The following is a 13,861-nucleotide window of genomic DNA, read 5'->3' as shown; positions in this document are numbered from 1 at the left end:
TTACAGAGTAGAGTAACACTTCATAACCACTAAGTTACAGAGTAGAGTAACACTTCATAACCACTTAGTTACTGTGTGAAGTACCACTTCATAACCACTTAGTAACAGAGTAGAGTAACACTTCATAACCACTTAGTTACAGAGTAGAGTAACACTTCATAACCACTAAGTTACAGAGTAGAGTAACACTTCATAACCACTAAGTTACAGAGTAACACTTCATAACCACTTAGTTACTGTGTGAAGTACCAGTTCATAACCACTTAGTTACAGAGTAGAGTAACACTTCATAACCACTTAGTTACAGAGTAGAGTAACACTTCATAACCACTTAGTTACTGTGTGAAGTACCACTTTATAACCACTTAGTTACTGTGTGAAGTACCACTTCATAACCACTTAGTTACAGAGTAACACTTCATAACCACTAAGTTACAGAGTAGAGTAACACTTCATAACCACTTAGTTACTGTGTGAAGTACCACTTCATAACCACTAAGTTACAGAGTAGAGTAACACTTCATAACCACTTAGTTACTGTGTGAAGTACCACTTCATAACCACTTAGTTACAGAGTAACACTTCATAACCACTAAGTTACAGAGTAGAGTACCACTTCATAACCACTTAGTTACAGAGTAGAGTACCACTTCATAACCACTTAGTTACAGAGTAGAGTAACACTTCATAACCACTTAGTTACAGAGTAGAGTAACACTTCATAACCACTAAGTTACAGAGTAGAGTAACACTTCATAACCACTTAGTTACTGTTTGAAGTACCACTTCATAACCACTTAGTTACAGAGTAGAGTAACACTTCATAACCACTTAGTTACTGTGTGAAGTACCACTTCATAATCACTTAGTTACAGAGTACCACTTCATAACCACTTAGTTACAGAGTAACACTTCATAACCACTTAGTTACAGAGTAACACTTCATAACCACTAAGTTACTGTGTGAAGTACCACTTCATAACCACTAAGTTACTGTGTGAAGTACCACTTCATAACCACTTAGTTACTGTGTGAAGTACCACTTCACAATCACTTAGTTACAGAGTACCACTTCATAACCACTTAGTTACAGAGTAACACTTCATAACCACTAAGTTACAGAGTAGAGTAACACTTCATAACCACTTAGTTACAGAGTAGAGTAACACTTCATAACCACTTAGTTACAGAGTAGAGTAACACTTCATAACCACTTAGTTATAGAGTAGAGTAACACTTCATAACCACTTAGTTACAGAGTAACACTTCATAACCACTTAGTTACAGAGTAACACTTCATAACCACTTAGTTACAGAGTAGAGTAACACTTCATAACCACATAGTTACAGAGTAGAGTACCACTTCATAACCACTTAGTTACAGAGTAGAGAAACACTTCATAACCACTAAGTTACAGAGTAGAGTACCACTTCATAACCACTTAGTTACAGAGTAGAGTAACACTTCATAACCACATAGTAACAGAGTAGAGTAACTCTTCATAACCACTAAGTTACAGAGTATAGTAACACTTCATAACCACATAGTTACAGAGTAGAGTACCACTTCATAACCACTTAGTTACAGAGTAGAGTACCACTTCATAACCACTTAGTTACAGAGTAGAGTAACACTTCATAACCACATAGTAACAGAGTAGAGTAACTCTTCATAACCACTAAGTTACAGAGTATAGTAACACTTCATAACCACATAGTTACAGAGTAGAGTACCACTTCATAACCACTTAGTTACAGAGTAGAGTAACACTTCATAACCACTTAGTTACAGAGTAACACTTCATAACCACTTAGTAACAGAGTACAGTACCACTTCATAACCACTTAGTTACAGAGTAGAGTACCACTTCATAACCACTAAGTTACAGAGTAGAGTACCACTTCATAACCACTTAGTTACAGAGTAGAGTACCACTTCATAACCACTAAGTTACAGAGTAGAGTACCACTTCATAACCACTTAGTTACAGAGTAGAGTACCACTTCATAACCACTTAGTTACAGAGTAGAGTACCACTTCATAACCACTAAGTTACAGAGTAGAGTACCACTTCATAACCACTTAGTTACAGAGTAGAGTAACACTTCATAACCACTTAGTTACAGAGTACAGTATCATCATCTAGTCCACCTATACTGTACAGGCAGGTTTCCTGGACACAGCTTCAGCCTCGTCTTTGACCCCAAAGTATTTCCATTGGAGATCCTTAATTGAGCTTTAAGTCCAGGACTAGGTTTAATCTGTGTCTGGGAAAATGTCCTTAAATGTTAGGATAATAGTGTAGGTAGATATCCTTACTGATGGTCAAGTCTTGTCCTCCAAAGTTAAAGATGAACTGTTTCTGCAGTTTGTTGTAGGTGACTCCAGCCCCACAGATCCTGTTAGCCTTGGCCAAGCCAGACACATCCCAGTCTGCCTCACTGCATAGCAACATGTCTGGGTAGCTCAGCAGTCCACACATAATGGTACCTGGATGGACAGAGAGAGACAGAGACAGAATGATAGATAGAGAGAGAGAGAGAGAGAGAGGAGGGGGAGATGTCAAGAATTTAATTGCTCATCAATGATAATAAAATATAATATATTGAGATTTACATTGGTTCAGGATGTGCATTGGTTTTTATAAACTGGGTGGTTCGAGCCCTGAATGCTGATTGGCTGAAAGCCGTGCTATATTAGACCATATACCATGGGTATGACAAAACATGTATTTTTACTGCTCTAATTATGTTGGTAACCAGTTTATGATAGCAATAAGGCACCTCGGGAGTTAGAGATATATGGCCAATATAACACGTCTAAGGGCTGTATCTTAAGGCTCCAGAGTGGCGCAGCGGTCTAAGGCACTGCATCTCAGTGCTAGAGGCGTCACTACAGGTCCTGGTTCAATTCCAGGCTGTATCACATCCGGCCGTGATTGGGAGTCCCATAGGGCGGTGCACAATTGGCCCAGCGTCTTCCGGGTTTGGCCGGGGTAGGCCATCATTGTAAATAAGAATTTGTTCTTAACTGACTTGGTTAGATAAAGGTTGAATAAAGGATATATATATATTTTTTTTAAACAGCCCTTAGCTGTGTTATATTGGCCATATACCACACCCCCTCAGGCCTTATTGCTTAAATATCCAACCTATTGGAAATTGGCTAAGATTCAATAAGTGTATGAGCTTCCTCACTAAGCAGCATCACACAACGTGGTTCTGGATGCTGTCTTCACATATGACACAGCCTTTTTAGCTCGGTCCGTTTGTGCTCTTGTCCACTCCATTGATGTCTTGGCATGACAAGCAGTTGGGCATGCTAGCACAAACAGACTGGCACTCAGCCTACAGCCTTTTACCTCCGTTGAGAACGTTCTGGTTGAGGATGAAGCCATCACAGCAGGTGTTCCGGGTACACTCGTCCTGACAGAAACGATGGACGTCGGTCAGAGTGGTTCTTTCAGCTGCAAACACCATGGTATGGTACACACCAGAACTGGCCTTACGGAAACTCAACCTTTCAAAGGTCTTCTGGGCCTTACTGGTGAATTCATGACCTATGATACAGAGAGAGACTGATTCTCATGGTTTGGTAGAGAAACGCAGCTGCATTTGAAGCAGGAAAAAATTAAATAGATTCATGTCTGATTGTACAGTAGGTGAATTCCTTATTCTATTGAGAGGAGCTAGAGAGAGAGGACTTCATGGACTGTTATGAGAGGGGAGCACAAAGAACAGGATGGACGTTGTGGATTTCAGCAGAGTCACTTTATAAGAGGACAAACAAGCTCATACTGAACCTTTCTTCCTGATGACCGTGACGTTCCGTCTGTCAGCCCCGTTCACCTTCAGAGAACAGCTCAGGTTCTGGAACATATCAGCACCTGCATTTCCCAGGAACCCTTTGGTCTGGGAATCACAAGGAAAGGGGACACTTGAAAAAGTTATCACACACCCAACAATATCAAATGGAAACAGCAGTTACAGCCGAACAGTTTCAAAAACATCAAACCTACTATGTCAATTTGGTGTGTTGATTTGTTCTGCGATGAATAATTGAATATAATGCGATAGTAACATTTCTGAGAGATTATAGTGATGTTCCTTGTTTGATTAGATGAGCCCTAATGACCCTGTAACCCTCTTCTATCTCCTGTAGTGTGAATCAGGGGTCCAGATCCCTAATGACCCTGTAACCCTCTTCTATATCCTGTAGTGTGAATCAGGGGTCCAGAGCCCTAATGACCCTGTAACCCTCTTCTATCTCCTGTAGTGTGAATCAGGGGTCCAGAGCCCTAATGACCCTGTAACCCTCTTCTATCTCCTGTAGTGTGAATCAGGGGTCCAGAGCCCTAATGACCCTGTAACCCTCTTCTATCTCCTGTAGTGTGAATCAGGGGTCCAGAGCCCTAATGACCCTGTAACCCTCTTCTATCTCCTGTAGTGTGAATCAGGGGTCCAGAGCCCTAATGACCCTGTAACCCTCTTCTATCTCCTGTAGTGTGAATCAGGGGTCCAGATCCCTAATGACCCTGTAACCCTCTTCTATATCCTGTAGTGTGAATCAGGGGTCCAGAGCTCTAATGACCCTGTAACCCTCTTCTATATCCTGTAGTGTGAATCAGGGGTCCAGAGCTCTAATGACCCTGTAACCCTCTTCTATCTCCTGTAGTGTGAATCAGGGGTCCAGAGCCCTAATGACCCTGTAACCCTCTTCTATCTCCTGTAATGTGAATCAGGGGTCCAGAGCCAGCTAATGACCCTGTAACCCTCTTCTATCTCCTGTAATGTGAATCAGGGGTCCAGAGCTCTAATGACCCTGTAACCCTCTTCTATCTCCTGTAGTGTGAATCAGGGGTCCAGATCCCTAATGACCCTGTAACCCTCTTCTATCTCCTGTAGTGTGAATCAGGGGTCCAGAGCCCTAATGACCCTGTAACCCTCTTCTATCTCCTGTAGTGTGAATCAGGGGTCCAGAGCTCTAATGACCCTGTAACCCTCTTCTATATCCTGTAGTGTGAATCAGGGGTCCAGAGCCAGCTAATGACCCTGTAACCCTCTTCTATCTCCTGTAATGTGAATCAGGGGTCCATGACATAGGTTGCTTCCCAAATATCACCCTACACCCTTTATAGAGCACTGCCTTTGACCAGTGGTGTAAAGTACTTCAGTAAAAATACTTTAATGTACTACTTAAGTAGTTTTTTAGGGTTTCTGTACTTTACTAATTATATCAATTATGAATGACTTTCACTTTTACTTGAGTTATTTTCTATTAAGGTACCTTTACTTTGACTCAAGTATACCAATTGAGTCCTTTTTACACCACTGCTTTTGACCAGAGCCCACAGAGCACTATATAAGAAATGTGGGTTCCATTTGGGACAGGTCCATACTGTGGAGGGAGAAAAAGACAGATTGTGGACGTCCCATACTTGCTCAGAGGTTTCGCATTGGATGTTAGCAGCGTCGGTGCTGTAGAGTTCACAGTGACTTTGTCCTTCTTCTGCGTAAAGGACAACGTAAAGACAAGTCTGGACCTGGGCACAAGCTGGGGATTGACACAAACATAACCAATGTTTTACACTAGTGGTTTTGGTATATAAACACGTAGTGCGTCAGAAATTGCACCCTATTCCCTATATAGTGTATGACTTTTGACCAGGGACCATAGGCCTGTAGTAAGGAACTCACGCTACAGGGAATCGGGTGCCATTTGTGACACATCCTTTTATTGTGGAAAAGGATGACCTCACCTAACACACACGTCCTGAGTTGTTTCTCCATGGTCGTGTCTGACGTCTCTGAGCTGAGGACAACATAGTCTTCTGCTGCTGGAGAAAACGCTGATCTGGGAACTGTCTCAAACCTCTCCAGAACTGCAGAAGGAGAAATGGAAACATTAGGATACACAACAACAAAATGAAGGTGTCTTGACACACAAAAATAGACAAACTTCACAAATTCATTTTTTTGTTTTTGAATGTTTTTCTCTTGCTTACACAACAAATTGACATTACTCTAGCACTTCAGTCATTCCTGTACTGTATATATAATATGTATAAATATACCACTTGACGTAATATGAGTTCCTTTTAGTTAAAAAAAATAAAAAATAAAGTACAAGAAAGGTTGCAACTTTGAACTGTTGACTAAGAGCATAGCAGCACAAGTAGAGGTCACACACAAAACTCTTCAAATCCTAATAACATTGTTGAGCATGATTCCTAGGTTTAGTCTCTCTCTAGTGATCCTCAGACAGAACCTGAGTCACAGGAAGTGGTCCAACTGGCACCCTATGCAGTACACTACTTTTGACCAAAGCCCAATGGTCCCTGGCCAAAATAGGAAGTATGGCTCCATTTGGGACGCGTACAGTGTGACTCAGGTATCTATTGATGTTTCAGCCATGTGTTAAAACACTGGTCCATAAAAAAACTTCAAATAGACCTGAGTCACCTGACTAAGAACTTCTCGCTCAAACTGTTTGTTTGTTTCCAGTCCACAGAGACGATACATTCACTTTCTGGGGCAGCAATACAAGAGACTCTTTGTTCTTAAAACGCTGACCCAGACAGTACCTGAACATTCTCCCTCAGACAGAGGCTGGCCAGTGGTTGTCCACTCCAGCTGCTCTCCGCTGGACGTCACACAGCGCCACCTCCTGGTCTGGATGTCCTGCTGGGCCAACAGGAAGTCCCCTCCCTCTGAACACATCAGGTCACTGCGCTGGCACTCTGTCAAACCTGGACATTGCAAAAAACTCATATAAACAACCGTGGGTGAATTGAGCAGTTAAGCTGCCTATGTTTAGGGGATAGGACGATGGTCCAAGACCTTAGTAAATATCATAGATCTACATAATAATAAAGTCAAATATACTCCCCAATGCTCTCAAACACTGGGTGAGCTGAGCAACAGAAGCCCAGCGGTAATAAGGAACCCAAAGAGGTCCATGTTTCCCATCTCCTCACTCACAGTGTGCGGCAGTGGAAGCTCCGTTAGAGGACGTGCCTTTAGGACACATGGTACAGAAGTCTGTCCCCTCCTGGTCTTGGTAGGAGCCCTGAGGACAGGGAGAACACACACCTCCACTGGAAAACATACCCGCAGGACACACCACTATAGGAGGGAGAGAGAGAGAGAGAGAGAGAGAGAGAGAGAGAGAGAGAGAGAGAGAGAGAGAGAGAGAGAGAAGGAGAGAGAAAGAGAGAGGGGCGAGAGAGGGAAAGAGGAAATAGAGGGAGAAAAGAAAGATGGAGGGAAAGAGAGAGAAAAGAGCGAGTGAGAGAAAAGAAAGATGAGAGGGAGAGATAGAAAAGAAAGGTGGAGGGAGAGAGAGAGAGGAGAGGGAGAGAGAGAGAGAGAGAGAGGGAGAGAGGGAGAAAAGAAAGATGGAGGGAGAGAGGGAGAGAGAGAGAAAAGAAAGATGGAGAGAGAGAGGGAGAGAGAGAGAAAAAAAGATGAGGGGAGAGAGAGGAGAGAGAGAGAGGAGAGAGAGAGAAAAGAAAGATGGAGAGAGGAGAGAGAGAGAAAAGAAAGATGAGGGGGAGCGAGAGAGAGAGAGAGAGAGAGAGAGAAAAGAGAGAGAGAGAGAGAGCGAGAGAGAGAAAAGAAAGATGGAGAAGGGGATAGAGAGAGAGGAGAGAGAGAAGAGAGAGAGAGGAGAGGAGAGAGAGAAAAGAGAGAGAGAGAGAAAGGGAGGGTGTGTGTTATACATTCAGTTACTAATAATGCTGTCATCCGGGTCGTGACCTTTAGTAAATCAGTAAGTATGCACTTTTATTTCATATGAACTGATATACAGTAGTTCAGGCCAGGTTGTGTTTTAGGGGGACAGGTAATAAGGACGTACCACATCCTGTTCCAACACGCTGGTAGCCATTGGAACAGCCAAAGTCAGGTGCTGAGGTAGAGAGGACTCTGGGTTCAGAGGTCAAGAGGGAGCGGTAGGGGTCACTACCCATCAGGCCTAGCAGCCCATCCAACAGCCTGTCCTCACTGAGCGCCACATCTGGAAACAGATGATTCACTAATGACTTACATTCCACAAATACTTCTGTTGTACCATTCAATGAAACATGAAAAGGCGCGTTGCACACCTCCAATAAAATATACACACAAAGTCAAAGTTTAAAATGCAGAAACTAGTCTTGAGACATATTTAAGGGGTGTGAGACAGTATTTGTGGCTTTCATTGAGAAATATTGTCTGTGCTCCTTACCGACGTCATGCAGGTCTGGCAGAACAGAGACAGGAAGGTCTGAGAGAAGAGCCCTCCAGCTGACCTGAACACTGACACTTTCCTCACTCACACACTCTACAGAGACGGACGACTCATCACACACTGACACAGAGCTGAACATCAGCTAGAACAGGAGAGACACACAGTAGTTAGCCAACCTGTACAGACTCATCACACACTGACACAGAGCTGAACATCAGCTAGAACAGGAGAGACACACAGTAGTTAGCCAACCTGTACAGACTCATCACACACTGACACAGAGCTGAACATCAGCTAGAACAGGAGACACACAGTAGTTAGCCAACCTGTACAGACTCATCACACACTGACACAGAGCTGAACATCAGCTAGAACAGGAGAGACACACAGTAGTTAGCCAACCTGTACAGACTCATCACACACTGACACAGAGCTGAACATCAGCTAGAACAGGAGAGACACACAGTAGTTAGCCAACCTGTACAGACTCATCACACACTGACACAGAGATGAAGGTCACAGTAGTTAGCCAACCTGTACAGATGTACAATCTTAATTTGATCTCCCTGCTGCAGGAGAACTTTCCTGCAATGCAGGACATTTTACATTTGAAAAGTATTTGAGGTTTAAAAAGGCTTCTGAAGTTTGTAATTCCCACTTTCAGACTTGATTTTCCTTTATGAAAAAGATATCAACCCTTAAAAAAATTGCTCATTAATTATAATCCACATAATAATGAATATTTCCTGTTGCTGGAGGACTATTTTCCTGCTCTAGCAAACTGGCTCAAATGAAGATCCTACATCTGTAGCTAGCCAACTAGCTTCCTGTCCAGTGGTTGTGCATCAAGCTGCTTTACGCTACAGTTCTGTCTCAGACAAGGCTTCATTAGTCAACTATAGACAACTAGCTGTCGTACAAAACAGTCCATATCATTAAATCAATAAATCATGCATGTATATTTTCTAGAGAGCGTATAGGGCTGTGTTTATGAATACATCTGTAGTTAATGAGTTTAGTGTTTTCTAAGAACGTATGTTTTGCATTAGTTCAGGAATATCTCCTGCAGGCACCTTTCCATTCAAAGCAAGTTACACATGGTTTCACTATCTGTTATTGAAACAGTAGATAGCAGACATTCAGACACACACACACACACACACACACACACACACACACACACACACACACACACACACACACACACACACACACACACACACACACACACACACACCAACCTGCAGGCTGCAGAGACCCTTGGCCCTCATGTCGTGGAGTAGAGAGATCTGCAGGCTGGAGTGGAGGGTGGAGCTGCAGGGTCCCTGGCCTGGAGGCAGGGCGAGCTGGAGCACCACAGAGGTCTGGATGGTTTGCAGCACCTGAAGTCCTGGAACACACAGAGACAGACACAGAGACAGACACAGAGACAGACACAGAGACAGACACAGAGACAGACACAGAGACAGACACAGAGACAGACACAGAGACAGACACAGACACAGAGACAGAGACATGACACAGAGACAGAGACAGAGACAGAGACAGAGACAGACACAGACAGACACAGAGACAGACACAGAGACATGACATAAGAGACAGACACATGACACAGAGACATGACACAGAGACATGACACAGAGACATGACACAGAGACATGACACAGAGACATGACACAGAGACAGACACAGAGACAGACACAGAGACATGACATAAGAGACAGACACAGAGACAGACACAGAGACATGACATAAGAGACATGACATAAGAGACATGACATAAGAGACATGACATAAGAGACAGACACAGAGACAGACACAGAGACATGACACAGAGACATGACACAGAGACATGACACAGAGACATGACACAAGAGACATGACACAAGAGACATGACACAAGAGGCAGACACAGAGGCAGACACAGAGGCAGACACAGAGGCAGACACACAGACACAGAGGCAGACACAGAGGCAGACACAGAGACATGACACAGAGACATGACACAGAGACATGACATCATGAAGTCTAGACTCCAAAGCCCTGCCAAACACACAGTGATTCCATCAAACTGTACACAGCACTGATTACAGTGTGAAGCATCAACGGTCCAAGAGAGACGTAAACAGTCAGACATGAGCAACAACTGAACACTGAGGGAGTTAACAACTTCCCTTTAACATCAGGACACTTTCACTACTAGATAGTCTATGAGTGTTATGTCTGAATGTCAACTACCCTGTTTTTCAGACAGACAGGAGGTCTGGTCATTCTGTGTTAGACTACACACTGTGGAGGTCTGGTCATTGTGTGTTAGACTACACACTGTGGAGGTCTGGTCATTCTGTGTTAGACTACACACTGTGGAGGTCTGGTCATTCTGTGTTAGACTACACACTGTGGAGGTCTGGTCATTCTGTGTTAGACTACACACTGTGGAGGTCTGGTCATTCTAGACTACACACTGTGGAGGTCTGGTCATTCTGTGTTAGACTACACACTGTGGAGGTCTGGTCATTCTGTGTTAGACTACATACTGTGTACATCTGCTAAATCAGATCATGTTAAGCTTGGCAGAAGTTACATCTTTTAACAGGAAGCTTGAGATAATTTCCTAGGTCATTGAGGCAAACCAGAAGTCCCAATACGGTTTGAATATTCAGAAATTGAGAGAGAGACAGAGATACTCTCGGAGAGAGAGAGAGAACGAGAGAGAGGGAGAAAGAGAGAGAGAGCGAGAGATGGCGAGAAAGAGAGAGAGAGAGAGAGAGAGAGAGACAGAGTGAGATACAGAGAGAGACAGACAGAGAGAGCGTGTGAGAGAGAGAGTGAGAGAGACAGATAGAGACACAGAGAGAGACAGAGAGATAGATAGAGCGAGACACAGATAGAGATAGACATATTGCATTTTAGGGATAATAAAAAAACTCTACTGTACAGAGCCAGAGAGAGGGAGAAAGCCAGCCAGACAGACAGACAGAATATGGGGTGTTTGTTTAATGTGGTGTGTGGTTAGTTACTCTGGCAGGCCTGAGGAAGTGGGGCCTCTGTCACCCAGGCTCTGGTCTCCACGTCACACAATAACTGCATGTTCACAGGAAGAGCGCTTTCGTAACCCAGGTGACAGATGAGTTCACAGTTCTGCTGGCCACCAATCACGTCAGAGTGACAGACCACGTCACCGTGGGTAACGATGGTGTCAGAGAACGGAGAGGGACACTGGGGACCTGGAGACAGAGAGAACATAGGTAATTAGATGGAAGACAAAGTTTTACTGAGATGAGTAAATAAATAGTGACTTTTAATATGAAGTGTTTGTCTCTCTTTTTGTACAGCTAGAATAAGCTTTTGGTAACAGATGGGATATTGTTATGGGCCAACTAAACTCTTTCCTGTGTGTGTGTGTGTGTGTGTGTGTGTGTGTGTGTGTGTGTGTGTGTGTGTGTGTGTGTGTGTGTGTGTGTGTGTGTGTGTGTGTGCTTATGTACAGAGTATGTGTTTACAAAGCACCTGCGGCCATCTTTAAACATCCAGTACATATATACCAGACTTACTGTCACAGGCTGGGGTCTTCCCCGTGCCACGTGGGGTCCTGGTTCCAGGCAGCTCCTGTCCGTCAGTCTGAGACACACACCAGCAGTCTGTCTGGTCACACTGCAGCGGGGAGAACAGCCTTCCATCCACCTGGCACTCCGCCTCATAACCCACCACAGACTGACCTCTGTCTTTCAACAACTGGCACCAGCTAGGACCTAGACACACACATGGGGACAGACGAGGAGATGGCTTTAAAAATATCATCCTGTTTTACATGTTCAACCTTTTGATTTAGCAAATTGCAGACAGCTTACAAGATGTGAAATAGTTGAGTCCTTCAGATGGACTTGATATACAATGTGTTATAAAATTAAATGATATTTCTTCAAAGTGAAGTATATGAACATGTCTGTCCCAAAATGGTTGAATCACTATGTGATTGATTGTTATGTGATTGATTGTTATATGTGATTGATTGTTATAAGTGATTGATTGCTATATGTGATTGATTGTTATAAGTGATTGACTGCTATATATGATTGATTGTTATAAGTGATTGACTGTTATATGTGATTGATTGTTATATGTGATTGATTGTTATAAGTGATTGATTGTTATGTGATTGATTGTTATAAGTGATTGATTGTTATAAGTGATTGATTGTTATATGTGATTGATTGTTATAAGTGATTGATTGTTATATGTGATTGATTGTTATATGTGATTGATTGTTATATGTGATTGATTGTTATAAGTGATTGATTGTTATAAGTGATTGACTGTTATATGTGATTGATTGTTATATGTGATTGATTGTTATATGTGATTGATTGTTATATGTGATTGATTGTTATAAGTGATTGATTGCTATATGTGATTGATTGTTATAAGTGATTGACTGCTATATATGATTGATTGTTATAAGTGATTGACTGTTATATGTGATTGATTGTTATATGTGATTGATTGTTATATGTGATTGATTGTTATAAGTGATTGATTGTTATGTGATTGATTGTTATAAGTGATTGATTGTTATAAGTGATTGATTGTTATATGTGATTGATTGTTATATGTGATTGATTGTTATAAGTGATTGATTGCTATATGTGATTGATTGTTATAAGTGATTGACTGCTATATATGATTGATTGTTATAAGTGATTGACTGTTATATGTGATTGATTGTTATATGTGATTGATTGTTATATGTGATTGATTGTTATATGTGATTGATTGTTATAAGTGATTGATTGTTATAAGTGATTGATTGTTATATGTGATTGATTGTTATATGTGATTGATTGTTATAAGTGATTGATTGTTATATGTGATTGATTGTTATAAGTGATTGATTGCTATATGTGATTGATTGTTATAAGTGATTGACTGCTATATATGATTGATTGTTATAAGTGATTGACTGTTATATGTGATTGATTGTTATATGTGATTGATTGTTATAAGTGATTGATTGTTATAAGTGATTGATTGTTATATGTGATTGATTGTTATAAGTGATTGATTGTTATATGTGATTCATTGTTATAAGTGATTGACTGTTATATGTGATTGATGGTTATATGTGATTGATTGTTATAAGTGATTGATTGCTATATGTGGAGTGTGTTAAACATGTCAGTACATGTGAGGTCTCCACTGGGACTCAGGGTAGCAGGCTGGATGGTTTCCCCAGAAACAGGACTGACACACCAGGCTCCACCTCCACCTGAAGACCCCTTCTGGAGCACAGAGAACTGGCCACTCTGGAAACACACAGACAGCACCACAACCACTGGTATCAAGGACACATACTGTACATACAGGACAATAGAAGAAGACTTTATTGTCCAATAGAAACTGGTGTTGTGCTTTATACCAACCCCTCAGAGACTCAGACAGAAGTTACAGCAAGGAGGAGACAGACAGAAGTTACAGCAAAGAGACAGACAGAAGTTACAGCAAGGAGGAGACAGACAGAAGTTACAGCAAGGAGGAGACCGACAGAAGTTACAGCAAGGAGGAGACCGACAGAAGTTACAGCAAGGAGGAGACAGACAGAAGTTACAGCAAGGAGGAGACAGACAAAAGTTA

At 42.1% G+C, this 13,861-nt stretch overlaps 1 protein-coding gene across 1 annotated transcript in view; it reads right to left on the bottom strand.

Annotated features, from left to right (window-relative positions):
* LOC106573164 (thyroglobulin-like) overlaps positions 1 to 13,861 on the bottom strand; it is an 82,805-nt gene that overhangs the window by 54,523 nt on the left and 14,421 nt on the right. The window contains 15 exon segments of the mRNA XM_045712765.1: positions 2,321 to 2,491; positions 3,363 to 3,560; positions 3,804 to 3,912; positions 5,439 to 5,554; positions 5,760 to 5,882; positions 6,585 to 6,749; positions 6,982 to 7,125; positions 7,859 to 8,017; positions 8,228 to 8,372; positions 8,633 to 8,674; positions 9,472 to 9,690; positions 10,218 to 10,273; positions 11,251 to 11,457; positions 11,785 to 11,982; positions 13,413 to 13,533. Of these exon segments, the coding sequence (XP_045568721.1) occupies positions 2,321 to 2,491; positions 3,363 to 3,560; positions 3,804 to 3,912; positions 5,439 to 5,554; positions 5,760 to 5,882; positions 6,585 to 6,749; positions 6,982 to 7,125; positions 7,859 to 8,017; positions 8,228 to 8,372; positions 8,633 to 8,674; positions 9,472 to 9,690; positions 10,218 to 10,273; positions 11,251 to 11,457; positions 11,785 to 11,982; positions 13,413 to 13,533 (2,173 nt within the window).

Source organism: Salmo salar, chromosome ssa02 (assembly GCF_905237065.1).
Source record: "Salmo salar chromosome ssa02, Ssal_v3.1, whole genome shotgun sequence".
Classification (NCBI taxonomy): Eukaryota; Metazoa; Chordata; class Actinopteri; order Salmoniformes; family Salmonidae; genus Salmo; species Salmo salar.
Note: the sequence above shows the minus strand (reverse complement) of the source record. Positions and strands in the feature narration are given on the sequence as shown.